The sequence below is a fragment of the Tursiops truncatus genome, chromosome 4, assembly GCF_011762595.2.
Source record: "Tursiops truncatus isolate mTurTru1 chromosome 4, mTurTru1.mat.Y, whole genome shotgun sequence".
In the NCBI taxonomy this organism is placed as follows: domain Eukaryota; kingdom Metazoa; phylum Chordata; class Mammalia; order Artiodactyla; family Delphinidae; genus Tursiops; species Tursiops truncatus.
This window is the reverse complement of record NC_047037.1, coordinates 143,644,579-143,665,322: the sequence shown is the minus strand read 5'-3', so window position 1 is coordinate 143,665,322 and position 20,744 is coordinate 143,644,579. Positions and strand designations below refer to the sequence as shown.

The window sequence follows — 20,744 nt, the reverse complement described above, 5'->3', positions numbered from 1 at the left end:
GCCGGTGGGGGGAGCTGGCGAGGAGGCCTCAGTGAGGGGTGATGGTGAGAGGCGTTGCCGGGGCGGGGAGCTGGCGATAGTGAGAGGCGTTGCCGGGGGGAGCTGGCGAGGAGGGCTCAGTGAGGGGTGTGGGTGACAGGGTGCTTGCTGCTGAGAGGGTGTTAGCGACGGGTCTTTGCTGGGGTGGTGTTAGTGGGGGGTGTTCTTGTGGGGACGCTGAGGTGACGTTTGTGAGTGCATATGTTTGAGGGTATGTTAGTGAAAGGACGTTGGTGTGGGGACTCTGCTGACGAATGTTCATGAGGGACAGTGTGAGGAGATTTGGTGGGGAGGCCTTGGTGAGGGGACATTTGTGCGAGGACACGGGTGAAGTGATAATGGTAGAGACAGTGTGAGTGTTACTGTGGGCCGTCGGTGAGGAAATGTTGAGGGAGCGTCTGTGAGGGACGCTCCTGGGGTATATTAGTGAGGTGACGTTAGAGAGGCATGCCGGTGAGGGGACATTTCTGAGGGGACACTAGGGGCAGTCAGTGTGGGGAACAAGTGAAGGATGTTGGGGAGGAGGCTGGTGACGGGTCGATACTGAGAGACGCTGTGAAAAGTTATTGAGGGGACAGTAGTGTGGGGGCGAGATCGTAAGGGCTTGTGGGTGGGGTAACATTGGTGTGGCCGTTGCTGAGTGATGACCGGATGGTGGTGAGGGGACATTAATGTGGGACGTTGGTGTGGGGACATTAGAATGTTGACACTGGTGAGGGTCCTGGGTGAGGAGGTGTTTGTGCAGAGATGCTGTTGAGGGGATGCCGCTGAGGCGCCTTAGTGCTGGGCTGCTCGTGAGGCGATGCTGGTGAGGGATGTGCCGCTCTCAGAGGCAGGAGTGTGCCTGGCTCCTTACGGCCACTTTGAGGGCCTGCGTCTGTCCTTCCTGTGGGGGTGGAGGTGACAGGCATGACATCCACTCAGGCTAAGGGACCACCTCGAACACTGTCTCGGTCGCAGAATAGGGCGTGGTTCCTCCGTATGAGGACCCACGGCCTTGTGCACACTTTTGAGGCCTGGGGAGTCCGCTGGGCTCCCCCGAGGACTGCACGCTGGTGATGCCCGCACAGCGGCCGTCCTGGGCGGGTTCCATGGCCACTCCGCTGGCTTCCTTCTGTGGCCTTGGCCCCAGGTGAGCCCATCTGGGTTCAGCTGTGCCGAGTGTCCTTCACTCATGCCCCCTGCTCTCAGGAGACAGGATCCATGTCCGAGTGGGGCTGGGTGGCGGTGAGCAGGCAGAGTGGGGACCCAGCTAACCCCGGCTGTAGAGAGGGCCTGAGGGTGTCCCGTGTGTATGAGGGAAGGCTCTGGTAGGAAATGCAGAACCCTAACTCAGACACCACAAGTGGCAGGGAGTGTGTCTGAGCGTCCCTCCAAGGGGCGGAGGGCTGGGGACGTGGGGCCTGAGAGGGAGCTGGTGCCCTTGCCCTCCAGGGAGGTCGGGGCCCCAGGGGAGAGCGCGGGGGACACCAGCGTGGCGGGCGCCCTGCGGGTCCCCAAGGTGGCCTGCGCCCGGGAAGGACCCCGCTCACCTGCTCTCCGGGGTCGTAGGCCGGAGTCACGGAGAGGGACGTCCTTTCTTCTGCAGAGGGGACCCCGTGCAGGGTCCAGCGGACAGAACTCCAGATCCGTGGAGGGAGGGGCCCCTGCCTCCCCCCCGGCCCCGCCCCCGGGAAGTTCACAGGCGCCAGCCCTGCGGCCTGAGGCCTGGGGCTGCCCGGCTCTTCTCTTTCTCGTGCAGGCGTTTCGTACTGTTCTTTGCGCGGAGGGAGGGGGGCAGAAGAAGAGAAGATACTCGGTGTGACGCCCTGCCTTTCAGCTGCAGGCCGTGTAGGCAGATGACAGGAGAGGCGGAAGTGAGTCAGTCACCCCCAAGGGGGGGTCAACAGGGTGTCATCGTGTTCTGGGCTGAACTGTGTCCCCCTCCCCCAAATTCCCATGTCGAAGTCCTAGCCCCCAGTACCTCAGAATCTGACCTTATTTGGAAATAGAGACGTTGCAACATAATCTGTAATTAGTTGAGATGAGGTCATCCTGGGGTAGAATGGGCCCTAATTCAAAATGACTGTCCAAGAGGGAAACGTGGACACAGACGGACCGTGGAGGAGGGACAGGAACTGGCGCGCCTGGAACGGTCCCTCCCGAGAGCCGTCAGCGGGGGCGCGGCCTGGGGACACCGGGACTCTGCCGACTGCTGGCCTCCAGGCTGTTGTTGAAGCCCCCAGGTTGACATACTTTGTTAGGCCAGGCCCAGCAGACTAAACAGCCCGGGATTTAACAGGGCACTTCCCAGAGGGTGAACTTAAAAGACCTGGGCGTCTGGACAAAAAGTCACTGCGGCTGCCAGAAAGAGCCTCTTATTTCTCCCCTATCTATCTATCATCTATATATCAATCAATTATCTATCTATCTACTTCTGTCTCATCTGTGTACCTGTCATCTAGCTATTATCTATATATCAATCAACTCTCTCTCATCTGTGTACCTATCTCTCTATATCTATATATCAATCTATCAATTATCTATTTTTCTCTCTCTCTCATCTGTGTACTGTCATCTGTCTACCATCTATCTGTATCACCTCTCTATCATCTGTCATCTCTCTATCATCTCTATCCACAGACATCCTTATGCAAACCAGCAAACATCCCTAAAGTTCTCTGGCCCCGTTTTGGGGACAGAGTGAGACTTCACTGACCAAATACTTTGTTTTCAGCCCAAAGCCAACTAGACAAAGGTGGATTCCACGGTTGAGGCCATCCAGTCGGTGCCCTTGGGAGTGGGGTGCCTGTAAGGACAGGGGGCCAGGCCCGGCACCCTCTGGTGCACAGAGCAATCCGGGGGACCCCGGGGTATGATCAGTCCTGGGGCTTCTGTGAACGGTCTCAGCATCCCCACTGGCACAGACACTTGGAAGCTGGGGAGCAAGCGGGGTTCAAAGCCTTTATTGGACTGGGGTGTGTGCACACAGGGAGGTGCAGGGCCTGCTGTCACAGCTCAGTCTGATGGGGGAGGTGACGCCCAGAGACCTGGGAGCGGGGCCCGAGGGCTGGCAGAGAGCCTCTGGAGGGCACTCGCGGGAGGACAAGTCTGGGAATGAGGCTGGGCTGAGGGAGGCCAGCCCCAGACGTGCTCCCCGTGAAGCCTCTGGGGTCCCGGGAAGGCACAGAGGGCAGGACAAGGGTGGATGGTGAGGAGGGACAGTGCGCTCAGGGTGTCCAGGGCTGCGGGGTCCCCGGTAGGAGCTGGGGTGGGCGGGGGTCCTCCGCTCCTGACTTTACACCCACACGTGGAAAGACTGAGCCGTCAGTGCGCTGGACCTCTCAGGTGGGGTCTGAGTAGCACCACGGACAGGAGGACAGCACCCGCGGGGCAGGGGTCGCGGGGCTGGTGGTGGGGGCGGGCAGGGGGCGCTAGCAGATCCAGCGGATGAACCTGTCGAAGAAGCCAGGCTGGGCCAGGCTGTCGTAGTCCTTCTCGCGGAAGACGGCGGCCGGGTCACCCAGGCTGATCTTGGAGAGCACGTCCGCGTCCACGTCGCTGCCCACGGCCACCACGGTGGGCACCACGTTCTGCTTGCGCATGGAGTGCACCGCCTCCTCCAGGCTGTCGTTGCCCGTGACGCCGTCCGTGAGGAACACGAAGTCCAGCTCGGCGTGGCGGCGCGCCCCGGCCCGCGCGCCGTGCACCACCTGGTTGATGGCGTGCACGATGCCCGCGCCCACGTGCGAGAAGGAGTTGAGGTAGCGCGCGCTCGCCAGCGCCTCCTGGATGACGGTCAGGTTGGAGGTCAGCGGGAAGGCCACCTGCTGCTCGCGTGGGCCTCCGAACTGCAGCAGCGCCACGCGCGCGTTGAGCGGGTCGTCGTCCCTGCGCGCCAGGGTCAGCCGCCGGGACACCTCCTCCACGAAGCGCCGCGCCTTGTGGAAGTTCTGCTCGCCCAGTCGCTCGGAGCCGTCCAGCAGGAAGACGATGTCCACGGGACGCTGGGTGCACTGGGCCACGTACAGCTCTGGGGGCGAGACGGGGTGGTGCGCGGGCGACCTGGGTGAGGCCCCGCTGCCCCGCCCCAGCCGCGCCCCCCGGGCCACGCCCGCCCCGGCCACGCCCTGCACCCGCCTCTCGGCGCATGCCGCACCCACAGGAGCCACTCAGACCGCTGGAGCCTCACCCAAGGTCACCGGCGGTCAGGAGCCCTCCACAGCACCCAGGACGTGGGTCCAGGCTCCCACCCTGTCTCCCTGGGACCGACACCGTCTCTCCTGGTTGTGCTCCCACCAGGAAATGTCCCCAAACCTGAGGCCGAGGGGTCCCTTTCCACTCTCCCAGCACCATCGCTGCCCAGCGACCTCCTTCAGGCCTCGCGGGCAGGCAGGCAGGGATCAGTAAAGCCCCTTCTTTTGGCCCAAGAACTGGATGCGCCCAAAGGACCACAGGGCATGGGGAGTAGGGGTGGGGGAGAGAGGTGTCATCACAGCTGTGATCGTGTACAAAGACCTCATGGAGATCCCCAGATGTGAGGACCCACCTCTGGAGGCTGGGCCGTATTTCTCCCAGCCCTGGGAGCATCAGGGAGAGAAGGGGCCTGTGTCCCCTCGACTGGCTCAGGCTTTGGTGGGCAGTGGGCACAGGTGTGGCAGCCCGGGTGACTCCCCGTTTACCTGAGACCCTTGCCTCTTCCGGGCAGTCACCAGCCCAGGACATACTGGACAGTGTGAGGGCAAGGCTGCCACCAGGGCTGAGGCTGGGCCTCTGAGGGACGTGGGCGCCTCTGCACAGCCTGAAAATCCGCTCCGCGCACGGGACCACAGGCTGGGTCTCCGTCCAGGAACGCGCAGCCAAGCCCCTCCCGAGATCTCAGCTCTAACGGCCGAGGGGGCTCGGCAGCGGCGGGGCTGGTCCTCCCTCGTGGGTCCAGCTCTCAGCCCCATGGGCACCCTCCTGACCTGGGCAGGAGAGGACTCCGCTCACAGCCCAGGCGTGCTGACCCAGGGCCGGGAGCACAGGGATCCCATCGGAAGGAGGTCCTGACCTGTGGCACCAACCACGAGGGGCTCAGGATCCCGCGTGGGCCCCGCAGGCACCAGGTGCCCCCTGCATGGGCAATCCCCGAGGCCCAGGCGAGCAAGCAGTTCGCCCCAGCAGGTCGCTGGCCACAGCACACATTCACACTCCTTGTTTTTCAGCTTTTATAGAACGTATGAGATGCACTCAAAGCACCTGAAGGACACTCTTGGGTGTGTCACCTGCAGTACTGGGCTACCCGCGGAGGAGCGAGTGTTTCTGGCAGATTTTTTTTTTTTAGAGGAGCTTATTTATATGGCAGTGCAGATGAAGAGCAGCTTTGGCTTAAACCCACAGAGCTGGAGCTGGAGCTGGAGCTGCCCAGCGAATTCCCTGTGTGCCCCTGGGCCTCTAAGTCCCTGTGGTCAGAGTCAGAAACGCAGGGACTGCTGGTTTGGGGGGGTTCTCGATATATCAACCAGGGGGGCGAGAGAAGCGCACAAGGGGTGACCTGGGCACAGAGGCCAGAGGTGAATCCGGGAGTTGGGGCCGTTTATGAGGCTCTGGTCTTCCCTTTCTTTTCGGCTAAATAATGGCCCCGAAGAGATGCCTACGTCCTAATCCTGGAGCCTGTGACTATGACCTTACATGGCAAAAGGGCTTTGCAGACGGAATTCGATTAATAATTCCCTTGAAATGGGGAGACCCTCCTGGATTATCCGGCCCTAAATGCCACACAAGTGTCCCTGTAGGAGGGAGGCCGGGGCAGGGCGGGGCGGGGGGGAAGGGGAGAGGCCAGGTGTCCACAGAGCAGAGACGGGAGCTGGAGAGGCAGGAAGGGCCTCCCTTAGAGGCCCAGAGGGCGCGCGGCCCTGGGACACCTTGCTTTTGGACTTCCGGCCTCCAGACCAAGAGTACAGCTTCCTGCTGTCTTCAGCCCCGCAGTGTAAGGTAGGCAGCCCCTGGGAGCTCCTGCAGCTGGGGAGCCGCACCCTGTGGGCTCAGCAGAGCGCCAGCACGGTCTCGGGGTCCCCCACGATGTCCCTGTGCACCAGCTTAAAGGCGTCAATGAACAGGTCCATCCAGTCCTGCCGTTCGCCTCCTGTGGCGAACTTGGCCCGCTCCGCGGTGTAGACCAGCACAGCCACCAGCCTGGAGTAGGCGGCTGGGTCCTGTGTGAGCTCCGTGGCGTTTAGCAACTTTTGGATCAGGGGGATGGTCCTGGGGAAGGAGGCGTCCGGGCCCTCTTCCGTGCGGAGGAAGGTGACCGGGGGCTCGCCGCCAGGCCGCGGTCCATCTGCGGGGGATTCCAGAGAAGCTTTTCAGGGACTTGGTCGGCGTGATCGGGGCTCCAGCCGCCTCTCTCCTCGGAGACGAGGAGGGACCAAGAGGCCAGCGAGGGGGTCAGACGAGGAGCTGGGGAGGCTGCAGCTCCCCCGTGGTCAGCACGGGGTGCCAAGGCGAAGCAAATGGGGCTTTGGGGAGCCCGGAGGAGACGGGGAGCAGAAGCTCGAGAACTGCAAGACTCTTGGCACAGACGGCTGCTGAGGCTAACCGGGTGCTGGCGGCCCTGCCCTGGGACGACCCCAGCCCCTTAAAATGCTCAGTACTACCGGGACAACTTCCTGCCTGTTCCAGCCCGGCCTGTGATAGGCACCTGGGCCCCCAGAGCCCCTCTCAGGGTGGTTTCTCTAGCCGGCGTGTGATTACAAATCCTCCGCCCTTCACCTTCAGATGTAAACCTCCCTGCCCTGCGCTGTTGCCCTGAGGACCAGAGAGCAAACGCTCAGGGAGCCCCACGCTCTCCCCTTCCCGTCCCATCCCGTCCCGGGGGAGGTCAGGGCCTACCCTCCGGGCCCCTCGCTCCAGGCGCAACAAGGCCTCCTGTCCGCAGGGTGCCTCGGACACGTCCAGGTAGCTCGCCCGGGTGGCCCGGCCTCACGGCCCCAGCCCTGCCCTGCGCCCTTCCTTTGGGGCGCCCAGCCTTCCGGAGCCTCCTGCCTTGGCGTGGGGGGCAGGGCTCAGGTCTCCCTGAGCAGCAGCTATCGCGGAAGAAGACCTGCCTTGGCCGCCTTTGCCTGGCGTCCGCCTTTGTTGCTCTTTGCCAGCCTCGTGGTTCTGCCCCAGTTGAGCTGCCCCCCTGCCCTGGTCCAAGCCCAGGATGTGGCTGAGCCTCTGGGTGGAAGGGGCCATTTGGCCCAGTAGGTCAGGGCTGTGCCAGGGCAGGCCGCGTCCACCCAGCGCCCCATCTGCGCAGCCCTCAGCGAGCGCGCCAGGGTCCACTCGTGTCAAGAAGGCCATTTGTAAACGCATATTCTGTCGTTACAGCTCCTTCCTTCCCTTCTGGGCACAATGTCTAATTTACTGGGAAATTTCAAATCGCTTTAAAGGAGAAGGAGATTGTGAGTTTAGCAGAGGGGGGACTTAGGAGAACAGGGGAGGGGTCCCTAAGGGGGCTGTTCCCTTTCACTGTCAGGTCCTGGAGGCTCAGGGGAAGTGAGATCACCAGCATTACTCTAGCATCAAAACCAAAGACATCACAAGAAAGGGCACGACAGCCCAAGATCTCTCACAAACACAGATGCAAGAATCCTCAATAGAATATTAGCAATCAACTCTAACAATATATATGTATTACACATCATGACCAAGTGGGATCTATCCCAGGTCTGGAAGGCTGGTTCAGCGCTCAAAACTCAGTGGACGTAATCCATCACGTCAGCAAAGCTAAAGAGGAAAAACCAGCTGATCATGTCAACAGGTGCAGAAAAAGCCTCTGACAAGATCCCACACTCGTTCACGATAGACTCTCAGCACCTAGGAATGGGGGGCCCTCAGCTTGATAAGGAACATCTACAGAGACCCTCAGCGGACTCCCCCATGGCGAGAAATTCACAGCTTCCCCAGCAAAATCACCGCGGGGCCCTGGCACCAGGGGCTGGGTCAGGTTTCTGCCCTCGAGGGGCCAAGCTGACCACGGCACCCACACCCTGGGAGGAGTCAGGCACCCTGAGGGCAGGGGCACAGACCAGGGGTTAGTTGGGTCTCTGCGTGGACCCAACCCCCTTTAGCCCCCGGGGGAGATTGGGGTTGGCGCTATTGGGCCAGCCTCTGGGGTTTGGGGTGGCTCTGGGTGCTACACACAACCGTCTTCAGCTGACTCTGGGGACCCCAAGCCCAGGCGTCTCTGGGATGACCCCACAGCTTGCCAACGGCCATGGCATAGTCATTGGTACAATCTTGGCAAGCACTTCCTTGGAAGTTCTCTGTCAGAATAAGTGTGTGGACCCCCGTCCCCAACTCAACACGGTCCCTTACCTTAGGCGGCCTTGGTACCTTTGAACCTGCCCGGGGCCCCCTGACCCCTGGGAGGAGCCTGCCGGAACACTGACCTTGTGGCAGACATGGATGTGGGCGCAGGCCCCAAGGTTCCCATCGGTGTTGGACCTGCCAGCAGTCCAGCCCGACTCACCCTGCCCCCCGCCTGCTGCGGAGGACCCACCACCCAGAGCCGGCCCCGGGGGCCCCTCCGAGGCAGCAGCAGGATGCCCAGAGGAGCTGGTCGATGCATCCTGCCCCTTCCCCGCCCCGAGGGACCCCAGCCCCCAGCCTCCCACTCTAGTGCAACCACATAGGGCTCGAGGCACGGCCCCCTAAACACATCTGCTCTGGAGGGAAGAGCAAACCCCAGCCGCCAGGCAGCAGCTCAGGGCGTCAGGGCAGAGGCCAGCTCTGCAGCTGCCCCGGTGGCTGTGGATGTGCTCGCCTCCCTGAGGGTTTAAGACCAGCCATTTCACTTACTGGATCCAGGGCTTCCGCCTGCAGGAGCCGGGCGGCCCTGGGGTGTCTGTGCCTCTGGGCATCTCAGCCCAAGAGGCCGTGAATCTGTGTTCGAGACCAGTGGCCCGAGAGCTTAGCGCACCCCCTCCCCACATGCGCCAGGTGGGTGGGGTGGCCGAGCGACTCCAGATGTCAACTGCACCCTAAGCCCCCTCCTCAGAAGTGCCGGGGTCCCGGAGACCAGGCCACCGCGGGTCTGGAATCCGAGGCTTCTCACTGGGGCGGCTGCAGCGGCAATTCCTAGGGTCCCTGCACAACCCTCCCCCTGGCCCTGGCTGCCGGCTTTCCTGGGGGGCCAGCGGTGCCCGCGTTACCTGTTTGGCAGGGAAGTTCCGGGCACACGATCTGGGGGTCTAGGAGAGAGGAAAAGAGGTGGGGGTCCCGGTGGCTCCCTCGGAGGCCTGCGGAGACCTGGTCCCTCCCCGGCCACACGCCCCTCCCCTCCTCTCCTCCGGACTCACCCGGGCACAGCACGTCCTCCATGTCGTCGATGAACTTCTCGGCCACCAGGTCGGAGAAAAGTGTCATGTTGCGCACCTGCTGCGGCTTGTCGCAGGCGATGGAGTATAGGTTCTCGCTCTCGTGCTTCTCGTGGAACATGTCCCCGATGCCGATGGCCGTCACCGTCACGTCGTGGTTGCACAGCGCCCGCAGGTTGAGGTCGTCGTCGCGGGGGTCGTGGCGGCCATCTGTGATGACCACCGCGAACACGCGGGTCTTCTGGCGCCGGCTCTCCTTGATGAGCTGGTTGTAGGCGAACTTGAGGGCTGAGGGCGTCCAGGTGCCGCCCGCGATCCACTCAAGGTTCTTGACGGCCTCCTTGAAGCTGGACAGTGAGTCGATGCGCTCGTCGTCCAGCTGGATGGCCTCGAAGGTGCCTTCGTGGCTGTACTGCACGACGCCCACGCGGGTCCCTGCGGGCGGGCGCGGGCGTGACGGCGGCCCTCGGCAGAGCTAGAACCCCTCCGAGACCCCTCCCGTGGATTTCTACCCGGACCTCAGGCGTCCTGCGGCCCCTCTGCTCGAGAATGCGGCCTGGTGCCCCCTGCCCCGCCGGACCACCCCTCCAACTGCGGTGCCGCTGACCCGTCTCCGACTTGGGGTCCTTGGCGATGGCCCCCAGCCTGTTGACCACGTTGATGACGAAGTTCTTCTCCAGGGTGAAGTTGGTGTAGCCAATGCTCTCTGAGCTGTCGATGACGAACACCACGTCCAGAGCGCCACAGCGCTTCTCACAGTCTGCGGGGGGGGCGGGGTGAGCGGGCGGGGCGGGGTGAGCGGGGGCGTGGCTAGAGGAGGGCGTGGCGAGCAGGCAGGGAGGGGTGAGCGTTCGGGGCGGGGTGAGCGGGGGGCGTGGCGAGCGGAGGGCGTGGCGAGCAGGCGGGGAGGGGCGGGCGGGTGACAACGCTGACCCCCGGCCCAGGGAGACAGCCTGAGACCCCAGGGGCGTGCAGCCAGGTGCACCGTGGGAAACACTGAACGTGAGCGGGAGGGGAGGACTCGGACAGATGACCCTGACCCCGGGACAAGAGCCCCCAAGGACACAAGTGTCCCAGTCCAGCCGCGTGGGGGCCGCGACTCACCACAGCACCCGCACGTCTCCCTCACGTAGGTCATGACGTCGCACTCCTGTGACACAGCGGGGTCAGCCCCCAGCCCAGAGCGCAAACCCTGGGGAGGGGCTGGAAGCGCTTCTGCAGGAAGCCTGTGGTCCCTGCCCACCCCCTGCTCTGACCTCACCCCTGCTGACCTGCCCTTCAGATTTTTAGGAGGGAGAAGGACCCTGAGTCCCACCCCGACTGAAACCTACCGTGAGGCCGGGGTCTCCTGGGGGGCCAGGCTCTCCCTGGAAGGAGGAAGGATATCAGTGAGAGGTGACACCTGTCATGGCCGAGGCTGGGAGGGCCGGACTTATTCTCACGTGGCCACTCCAGGACCCCTGCATGGTTCGGGGTGCCCGTTGGCCTGGATGGCCCAGGGACCGTGGCCCGAGGGCCAAAGGGATGGGCGACTGACCTACCTCGGGTCCTGGCGCTCCTCTCTGCCCCCGCGGGCCTGGCTCACCAGGGGGACCAGGATCTGCCTGAGAAGGAAAAGGGCAGGTGGGCTCCGGCAGTACCTTGGGTGGTCCCCCCACGCGGCCCTGCCCCGGGCAACCGTCGACAGGGCGCAGAGGTACTCACAGGCTCGCCCTTCTGGCCTTTCCTCCCGGGTTTTCCTTTGGACCCAAAGTCACCTCTGCCCCCCTGTGACACAGGACACCCGTGTTAACAACACAGACAGCTCGGCAGCTGGCACTGCTCCCCTGCCGTCCCCCAGCCCTCCAGGGATCTGCCCAAGAGGGACACGCCTTTCCAGGAGGAACCTGTACTCAGCAGTGCGGGGCTGTCAGATGCAGCCCCACAGAGCGGCATTTCAGGGCGCGGCCCGCTCCCACCAGCAGAGCTCAGCACGGAGGCCCGCTGCACAGACCACCCCGCGGTACGTACCTCGGGGCCGCGGGGGCCAGGCTCGCCCTTCTCTCCCTGGGAAGCAAACACAGGGGTCACTCAGCACTGGGCTGAGGGGTGATGGCCATGCAGCCCCCTCCCTTCCCTGACGGGTGGGCTTGGGCATCGAAATCTGTACAGAGCCACAGAGGCTATGGGAGAACATTTGATTCCCGGGGGACCTGGTTCTGCTCTTGATGGTCACCGCCTGCCCCCAACCCCAGCCTCACCCTGGGCCCGGCGGGGGGCCCTGGCAGGAAGTAGCAGGAACCTTCCAGTCAATGGAAGGCCCACCCCCTTCCCCAGTCCCTGCCCCCGCCCCCCAGGACTTACAGGTGCTCCTCGGGGTCCCGGGTAGCTGAAGCCAGGCCTGCCGGGGTCTCCCTAGGGGACACAGGAGGCCAGTCAGGGCAGGGCCAGTGGAAAAGGTGGAGACTGAGTCAGTCGGCCTGGACTGGGGGTGGGTGGGCAGGGCCCGCCTTGGGAGGACACGCCACCCCTGAGGGTGAGAACACGCCACCCCTGAGGGTGAGAACACGGGCTGGGATGGGAGGTTGCTGCCCAGGCCCCTGATGTCCTCCCTCACCAAGGCATGCTCCCGGCAGCCTTACTCAGGAGCCCTGGCCCAACCTGCCTGCCGGGTGGGGAGGGGGCATACCTTGGGGCCAGGCTGTCCCGAGTCTCCGCGGGGGCCAGCATCCCCAGGGTCTCCCCGAGATCCCTGAGGGCAGAAAGGAAGCAGGGCGTCGGCACAGACGGGGCTGACCTCATCCAGCTCTGACCCCCAGGCAGCATCGCTGCCCTGCAGGGCTGGCCGTCCTGAGGGTCTCTCCTCTCCGCATGCCACGTCCCGGCTCCCCCGGCACACCCGCCGCCTGGTAAAGCCTGACCCCTCAGGGCAGGATGGCGGAGTGAGGTGCGTGGGGGCCCTTGGCTCCCTGTCCCGCTGCCCAGGTTTACTGTGCGGACAGTATCCTGCCTGCCCGAGGACAGGAGGACGCAAAGCCATGGGCCCTCCCAGGCATCCTGCTACTGACCTGCTTCCCGGGCTCTCCAACAGTCCCTTGGGGACCTCTGGGTCCAGGTAAACCTCGGTCTCCCTGGAGAGAAAAGAGACAAGGGCACTTCAGAGACGCTGTTGTCACTCACTGTGGACTTTGGCAAGGGCAGGGGGCCCTGCTGCCCTCCAAAAGGTCCTTAGCCCTGACCCCAGTGGCCCCAGGCAGGGTCTGCAGGGTGGAGGGCAGGGAGCCCTGGCGGTGCCACCGCAGGAGGGTATGTGGCCTTTGTGGCTGCCCACCCGCTGCCCCACTTGCCTTGGCTCCTTTGTTGCCAACCTCTCCAGCCAGGCCCCGGGGTCCCTCAGGGCCAGGGTCCCCCTGTGGGAAGAGAGGCCAGGTTAGTCTGGGGGAGGTGAGGAGAGGGCATCGTGAGCTCCCCGGGGATGAGGCCCCAGATGGTGGAGGGTGGTGCTGGAACAGCAGGCCTACCCGCTTGGCCTCATGCAGCAGGGCAGGGGTCACCAGTCCCAGAGGAGGGAGCCCCTCCTGTGAGACCTTCCCCCACATCTCACAGGCAAATGGCTGCCCTTGGATTTCACCACAAAGACAAAGACCTCCTGCGCCAGCTACAGGAGCACATGTGTGCGGGGCGGGGGGGGATGCTGGGGGGTGGAGCAGTGCACAGCCTGCACAGCTGTGCATGGCGTGCGTGGAACCGTCCTTGCCCAGGCCTCTGATCAGGGAGTAACTACTGCTCTCCCAGACCCTGCAGGGAGTGCACCCTGACGGCCAGGCCCCGGGGGTTGCCTTTGTTCTCCTAGGTGGACCGTGGAGGGGGTGTTGGTCATCCCTCGTCACAGGGGCTCCACTGGCACCACGGTGAGACTCCGGTGTAGACACAGACACGGCAGACAGCGCCCGAGACTCCCCCGCGCGGACACTCACCTTCTCGCCCTTGGGGCCATCGCTGCCTGGGCTGCCCTTGATTCCAGGGTCTCCCCTGCGCCCCTGCAGAGAACAGGCACATGGGAGTGTGGGTTTCCAGGGTGGGAGCCCCACTGGAACCCGACACTCTGTTCTCCCCACAGGGACTCTGGCTGTGGGGTCTGGGGGCCCCCCCAGAGGGCCTCAGCCTAGACCCTGTCCTCTGCTGGGTCGGTTTGGTCCCAGACGAGGATTTAAGAAATGACGGGGGCTGGGGAGCTTGTAAGTCCGGGAGTTCAGGTGATGTGACTGGGACCGAGCTTGGACCAGCTCTTCGCGAAGTCCCTCTGTTCCCTCCGGATCGGGATGCGTCCCCTCTGGGGGTCAGCCCTGGGACTGGGCTCCACCCACCCCGTGGCGAGACCCTCAGGGACGGCTGGGTGGGGTCGCCGTGTGGACCTGCAGAGTGTGTGCTTGGGTCTAGGTTGAGCCCTTGGGGGGTCCTGCCAGCGGGGCAGGTGGGGCCCTGGGGCCACTTAATGGGTACCGAGCGTCCGGCAGGGGCGTGCCTGGGCCCCGCAAGCCACTCCTCGGCGGCCCTCCGTGGCGGCTGCCGTGCGGGGGCCAGGAGGCTCAGCTGGAGAGGCTGGAGGACGCTGGGCCCAGAGGCCCAGAGCAGCGCGCGCTGAGGCAGCCCTGCGGGAGGGTGCGGCAGGCCGGCCGGGGTGCCCAGGGCCTGTGCGCGGGTGAACTCACGGGCTCGCCTTTGGGGCCTCGGGGCCCAGGCCCACCCTTGGCTCCTTTCAGACCGGGACTTCCTGGGGCTCCGGTGTTGCCTTGGTAGCCCTGCGAGGAAGAGACAGCTCAGCTACGGCCGTGACCTGCCCAGGCGGGCGAACACCTGTGGGCAGGGCCCAGCCCGTGCGGACGCATGCCTGCCGTCTCCGGTGGGGCCGTGTTTCCCTCGCGGTGCTGTGCGCCGTCACCTGGCAGCAGGGACAGACAAGCTGGGGGCGCTCAGGGCCCCCACCCCCCGCCATGCAGCACCACGGGAGTGCGGCCGGAGCCCGCCGGGAACACTTGCCTTGCTTCCTTTTGCCCCGTTTTCCCCCGGGGGCCCTCTGCGTCCCGGGCGGCCAGGGTCCCCCTGGAAAGGTTTGGAGAAATCAGCCTCATGCTCTTCAGATGCCAGCAGTGGGGCAGGACCCCGGCGGGGCTGGGGGCACGCGCTTCCCCTCCCGTGTCTGTGGAGCAGGTCCCCGTGTGGGCACCCACGGCCCCCTGCCTGGTTTGCAGGGCCAGGGCCTCTCTGCTGGGCGTCTCGGCCCAGTGCTACAGGCAGGGAGAAGGCCCCCAGGAGGCTGGCGACCCCCTCTGCTCTGGCCGGCCCGCCACCTTGGCCAGGCCGCCTACCTTGGAGCCTTGGTCTCCTGGCTCCCCAGGGCTGCCGGCTTCCCCCACGTAACCATCTGGGCCCTGCAAGAAGGGAGAGGCTTGTGCTGGGGCTCTGGCCGGGAGCTGCGCTTGCATTTTCCCTGTGGGGTCAGGGCCAGCTGACCAGGGGCAGGGTGACCAGCACCCCATCGTTGGACTGGCTGCCAGGACCCCCGGCCTGGGTGGGCAGACTGGACAAGCCGCTGGCCCGGGAGCCCCTCGGGACTCTGGAAGCAGCCACCCTCCACCTGACCCGGGAGCCCCTGAGGCCATTCGTCATGTTGTGACCCCAACCCCGGCTGAACCCTGGCGGGGTTCCGGGACAGGCGGGGCAGGGGCTGGAGGGAGGAGCCCAGCTACTGGCTTCCCGCCGCAGCTTGCAGGGCTGGTGGCTGCCCTCCTCACCCCCGCCTGGCGCCCAGCATCTCCCAGGGCCAGGGGCTCGACGCAAAGCCTCGACGCTGTGCTCACCCGATCCCCGGCGTCTCCCTTGCAGCCAGGAGGTCCGATGCGCCCCAACTTGCCCTGAAGGAGAAGAGGGGAGCAGAAGGTGCGTCAGGGCCAGGATTCGGAGGACACAAGCCCCGATGACAGAGGTCAGTGGTGCCGGGTCTATGTGCACCGGGCACCCCACTGTGGACGTGTGCGTCAGTGGCTGTCAGGGTGGCGGTCCAGAGTCTCCGGGGTTACAGCCAGGAGCATGAGTGCCTGTGGTACCCCCTCCAGGAGTGTGCATGTGTGCGTGCATGCATGGTGCGTGCTCACCTGTGACATTTGTGTGTGTGCTGTTTGTGTGCACCTGTGCACGTGTGTGAACCACCAGTCAGGTCAGACGTGGGGTCTGCAGGCCAGGCAGGGAGATTCCTGCAAGGCCGGCCCTGCTTTTCAGGAGCAAATGTCCACTTCCGCTCTTGCAAGGTTCCCGTGTGTCCTGTGTCCACTGGGTAGATGCAACCACGGGCCACCCAAGCCACAGGTTGCGCGCAGTGGCCAGAGGTGCCCAGAGGCCTGGCCCCTGGAAAGACCTGAGGGTCTCGAGGGCGTGGTTGTCATTTCGCGGGCACCCTTGCTCCGCCCAGGGATGGAGCCCCAGCGCACTCTACCTTCTGTCCATCCGTCCCGTTCTTGCCCGCCAGGCCGGGGGCGCCCTGGAGGAGAGGGAGGAGGGACCCTGTTAGTCCCGATGCTCCTTCCTTCTGAGCAGTGGGGAGGTAGGCGCCCTGCCCCCGCCTGCCTGTCCACTCACCTTCCGCCCTTCGGCTCCAAACTCGCCCTGCACAGGAGGAAACGAGGCTAGTTAGCGCTGCTGACACATCACAGATGCCACTGCATTAGGCCCAAGTCTACCCTTGGACAAAACACGAGGCCAGAGCGGCCCCAGAAGGCTACTACCAGCACGACACCGGGTCCCATGCCCCAGCACGGACCCCCGGCTCGCTGCCGGACACTGCTGCCAGGGTTGGGGCCATGTGAGGTCTGGCCGCCCAGAGTCCACTCTCACCTTCTCTCCTTTGAAACCAGGAACACCCTGAGGTCGGAAGGAAAGAAAAGCAGCGTTACCAGTGTGTGTGTGCTGGGACCCAGCAGGCCTGGGGGAGGAAGGAGGGACAGGGAGGTGGGGGGATGGGGGTGGGGTGGTGGTCGTCAGGCTCGGGTGCAGAGGCGCCGCCAGGGACGTCGCTGGAAATGCAGAAGCGCCTCCCTTCCTTGGGGCAGGGGTGGGAGCGGTGGGCCACGCCAGGCACATCCTGACCCCAGCGGCCGGCCCCGCCTGGAGCCAGGGAGCCCTTGGCTTGTCCCCACGTGTCCCGCCCCCTGGGCAGGGTCCGCAGCAACTTGCCTTGGGTCCTGGGAATCCAATGGGGCCTTCGATGCCTGGATCTCCCTGTGGAAGAGCAAAGGGCCGTGGATGTAACCTCAGCCGTGGGGAGCGGGGGCCGCCGGGACGGGGTGTGGAGGGTACTCACCTGTCGCCCCTTCTGTCCAGGCTCTCCGGGCTCACCCATGTTGCCCTTGGCGCCCTGGAAGCAGATGAAAGAAAAACGAATAAATCAAGGTGGGGAGGCAGCAGATGCATCTGGCCAGCGGCCTGGCAGACGAGCAGACACCCCTCTCCCGAATTTAGAAAGAAGCCACTTGGTAATAACTTTCCCTGTAACGGTGTTTCAAACGCTCTGTCTCATGTCCTCAGAGGTCTCTTTCCCTCTCCTGCCTTTACACTGTTTGACATGAATCACTGGTGTTTCTGATTCCCTGGCAGTAATTGTGGAAGGATTTCATCTGCTACACCTCTGTTGTTACGAAAATGCAGGGCCAACCTAACCTCTTAAAACCTACGTATGTAACAAATGACAGGCCTGAACGCCTGTATGAGTTAGCGCCATATTACCAAGAGCGACGGAGTTCATGTTTCCTTATGCACTTGAACATGTCTGTTTACTTTACAGGAGTCTTTTATGGGCAAATCTTAATTAAAAAGTATTCCTCCTTTTCTCAAAATGCCATATAAAAGGCAGCTGATAAAAGCTGAATTTTAGTTCTGCCAGGGTGAGAAGTGGTGAGTCCATCCGAGGTGCAGTGGCCCTAAATCTGGAGTTCAAGACAGGTCGGGGGCTTTCCTGGGAAACAGAGCCCTTGGGTCGTCTGGGCATCTTACCTTCTGTCCGCGGTAGCCCTTGGGGCCGGGGGGCCCGGGGATCTCCAGACAGCTCACCTTGTAGCACTGAAACAGGAAGCAAGGGGCAGCGCGTGAGGCCAGCGCCACAAGTCCCAGGAGGGAGGGAGGGGGTGCAGCCTGTGGCCCACTGGACACTGGGCCACGCTGAGCTGGGGGCTGCATGACGGAACAGACCTGGAAGGTACCCAGGAGGCCCCTGTGCCCACCAGGGGCGGGTTCAGGGGTCCACACCAGTGCTCTAGTCAAGTTTTGGAAATCAAGGCTGCATTAAGCAATGACCAACAGTAGAAAGTATTAAATCGCTGCTGGCCAGTCCCCCCTGTGCTTGCATATTAAATCGCTGTGGTATTGAGCAGCTGCTCCAGGAAAGGGTGCGCTTGTAGTATCCTGGGCTGTGAGCTGGTGCTGGGGAAGCTCAGGCTTCAGGTCCTGTGCTGCAGGTCCCGTGCTGGGCACCCAGCTGGCCACCTGCCTTCTCCTCCTGGCCTCCCTCGGGTGGATGGAGCCCATCAGCCCAGAGGGCAACCCTCAACCTCGACCCTCATCTTTTGGCTGTGTAGACCCTAACGCTGACCTCCTGCGTTTAAACAGCCTGGTTTTGGCCAGGATCCCTTTGTCCAGACTCGAGTCTCAGGCCCCACGTGGAGCTGAGGGGTCTTGCTCCCTGGCCGGGCCCCCCTCATTGTCCTAGACCTCGGGAGCCCCAGGGAGTGGGGCGCGGGTGATCGTCTCTGCTGGGTCAGAGGCCCCAGGCAGCTCCCGGCAGGGCCGGCAGGGATGGAAACGCTCTCACCTCTCCGTAGGCTTCATGTTTCTGCGGAAAAGACCCAGAGAGAAACCCTGGTTAGTGGGGAGCTGGAGACATGGTCAGCTCCGAGTCTGGGCAGGGATGCAGAACACCGGAGTAGACAGGACCCTGCCCGGGGCCCACCCTCTTCAGCCACCTCACTCAGAGGGGGTAAACTGAGGCCCGGAGCGGTGGACTGCCCCCTGCCACGCGGGTGAGCGGATCCCAAGGCTCTGGGCCCCACGCTACGTCCCTGCTGCTGGCGGGTGGGCGTGGCCTCCCCGGCCCAGCGACTCACCATGACCTTGATGATGCGGTTGATGGTGTCCTCGTCGATCTCGGTGGAGTCGGGCCGCATGGTGGCGTAGTTGTTCCGGTAGAGCTCGTGCGGCGTGTTGGCGATGTCCCGCAGGCCCTGCTCGTTCAGCTTCAGGTTGGGCGGCACCGCGAAGAGCCGGATGCCCTCCTCGCGGGCCCGCTCCGCCTGCAGCTTGATGCCCCCGCACGGGCTGCCCGTGACGTGGCCGTCGGTGATGATCACCGCGAAGTTGACCACCCCCTTGCCCACGTGCCGCCGGACCTCCTGGGTCATGTTGGCCAGCATGCAGTCGGTGAAGGTGCCGCGGCGGAAGGAGCTGATGCCCTGCAGGCTCTTGGTGAAGGAGGCCCGGTCGCTGCCGGGCGGGCTGAACACCTCCACCAGGTCGGAGAAGTGCAGGCCGCCGTAGCGCCAGCTCAGGGCCACCTGGTCCAGGTAGAGCTCGTCCTGCAGCTGGCTGATGAACTGCAGCACGAACTGCTGCATGTGGTAGAGCAGGCTGTCGGTGGGGGACTGCATGGTGATGCTCTCCGACGTGTCCAGCACGAAGTACACGTGGATCGGGCAGTCGGCCTTCTCTGGGGACGCACACGAGTCACCGCGGCGCCGGGGGCCCTTGCGCGGGCTGGGGCCGGGCTCAGCCCGCCCCGCCCCCCCGCAGCCCGCCCCGCCCTCGCCCCCCGGCCCCGCCCAGGCCTCGCCGCACCCACCCCGGTGGTACCTGGGCAGCTGTTCCTCTCGGAGGTGCTGGGGCTGATGATCTCCTGCTGCTGAGCGTGGACGGCCCCCAGGAGGCCCCAGAGCAGGAGGGCGGAGCAGGGGCCTGGGAGCATCTTGGCAGCGCGCGTGCGCCCCGACATCCTGCAGCAAGGGAGAGCGGCGCTGCAGACGGTGCCCCGCGCGCACAGCACGGTCCGAGCCCTACTCCCCAGACGGTGGGGGCGGCACACACGCGGCCGGCCAGCAGCTGGGCTCAGGGGGTTCCTATCCCCCTGCCCTGGATGGGCCACAAGCATTGACTGGGAGCAGAGACGGCAAGCTTTGGGCTCCGCTCCGGGTGGGACGCTCGCCACTCCTCCCTGCCCTGCAGACCCTGGGTGCGCTGGGCAGACAGGTGCGTCCTGGGAACTGAAAAGCCAGTGACTGGCATCAGTGAGGACAGAGAGGGTCCTGCGGTGGGCAGGGCAGAGGGGTCGCTGGGGGCGACTGGGAGGAGGGGCACCCGGGGAGGGGAGAGAGGCCCAGGCTGGGCCGGGGTGCGCCTTGGTACTGGACGCCATGCTGACTGGGGGGAGGGGACGGCCTGGGGAGTGGAACATGGGCGCTGACGAGGACAGGCCTGGAGGGCTGGCAGGCAGTGGCCTCCGGGTCCTGCTTTGTTGAGGGACGTGGGACATTTGCACCGGCTGCAGGGGACCCTTCTCTAGAGAGGTCACTGTGCCCTGGCATGTCTCTGCGGGGCCTGAGGTGGTCCTGATGCTGTGGCCTCTGCAGCCGAGCGCACCCTCTGCCGGACAAATGCAGTGAGAGGACCTCGAGGTGCGGCGGGGTGGGCTGGCTGGGCTCTGGGGACATGGTGTGAGGGGAAGGGGAACCCTTCGTGGGAAGGCGAGGAAGGGGCTTGTCACCCTGCTGTTCCAGTGGGGACCCTGCAAACTGGTTCACTTGGCACCCCTGGAACAGAGGGTGAACCTGGTGAAGATGCAGCCCTGCTGGGGACTTGGGCTCTGCTGGCAGCCTGGGCCCCCGCATGGCTGGGTGCGAGAGGAGGCACCTGGAGGGCTCTGGAAGGAAGCAGAGGCGTCAGGGGCGCTTTGGTGCTGTTTTCGTGGTGATGCCCCTCAACACTGTGGAAACCTCTCATTTTTGTGAGGAGGTGAATTTGCACTTGGGTTTAAGGTGAGAGGGGTTATTCCTGGCGTAGTTAGGGGTGCACAGGACGTGGTCCTGCCTCCCTTCGCATGGGGTCATGGTTAGCTCAAGAGGTTGTGAGGCTACAGGTAACGGTCATGACCCCGAGGGTGGCGACAGTTGCTGAGATTAAAGCAAGCCCCGTGGGAGTATCAGGAAATCCAGGAGGGCTTCCTGCAAGAGGTGATGGATGTGCCCAGACTGAGGGAATGGCCATAGGAAGGAAGCTCCTGGCCGAGAGGAGTCTGGTTTAGGGAGGTCTCGGGGCAACGCTCAATTGAGGTGAGGACTAAGAAGGTGGGGTGAGGGGCAGGCCAGG

At 64.1% G+C, this 20,744-nt stretch overlaps 1 protein-coding gene across 2 annotated transcripts in view; it reads right to left on the bottom strand.

Moving 5' to 3' along the window:
- Positions 1-2,968: 2,968 nt before the first annotated feature.
- COL6A2 (collagen type VI alpha 2 chain) overlaps positions 2,969-20,744 on the bottom strand; it is a 37,517-nt gene continuing 19,741 nt past the window's right edge. Inside the window, exons 2-28 of one of the 2 annotated variants that reach the window (XM_073804607.1) lie at positions 19,236-19,375; positions 18,494-19,092; positions 18,202-18,222; positions 17,388-17,453; positions 16,699-16,752; positions 16,572-16,616; positions 16,233-16,259; positions 15,978-16,004; positions 15,835-15,879; positions 15,203-15,256; positions 14,711-14,773; positions 14,382-14,444; positions 14,054-14,143; positions 13,319-13,381; positions 12,685-12,751; positions 12,410-12,468; positions 12,031-12,093; positions 11,706-11,756; positions 11,373-11,408; positions 11,067-11,129; positions 10,904-10,966; positions 10,694-10,729; positions 10,467-10,512; positions 9,970-10,122; positions 9,345-9,797; positions 9,198-9,236; positions 2,969-4,051 (exon numbers count right to left, since the gene is read on the bottom strand). In XM_073804607.1, the coding sequence (XP_073660708.1) occupies positions 3,453-4,051; positions 9,198-9,236; positions 9,345-9,797; positions 9,970-10,122; positions 10,467-10,512; positions 10,694-10,729; positions 10,904-10,966; positions 11,067-11,129; positions 11,373-11,408; positions 11,706-11,756; positions 12,031-12,093; positions 12,410-12,468; positions 12,685-12,751; positions 13,319-13,381; positions 14,054-14,143; positions 14,382-14,444; positions 14,711-14,773; positions 15,203-15,256; positions 15,835-15,879; positions 15,978-16,004; positions 16,233-16,259; positions 16,572-16,616; positions 16,699-16,752; positions 17,388-17,453; positions 18,202-18,222; positions 18,494-19,092; positions 19,236-19,374 (3,084 nt within the window). In that variant the 5' untranslated portion in view covers position 19,375 and the 3' untranslated portion in view covers positions 2,969-3,452. Of the gene's footprint in view, positions 4,052-5,211; positions 6,341-9,197; positions 9,237-9,344; positions 9,798-9,969; positions 10,123-10,466; positions 10,513-10,693; positions 10,730-10,903; positions 10,967-11,066; positions 11,130-11,372; positions 11,409-11,705; positions 11,757-12,030; positions 12,094-12,409; positions 12,469-12,684; positions 12,752-13,318; positions 13,382-14,053; positions 14,144-14,381; positions 14,445-14,710; positions 14,774-15,202; positions 15,257-15,834; positions 15,880-15,977; positions 16,005-16,232; positions 16,260-16,571; positions 16,617-16,698; positions 16,753-17,387; positions 17,454-18,201; positions 18,223-18,493; positions 19,093-19,235; positions 19,376-20,744 lie in introns of those variants that run through there. The other variant, XM_073804608.1, reaches the window with a different exon arrangement.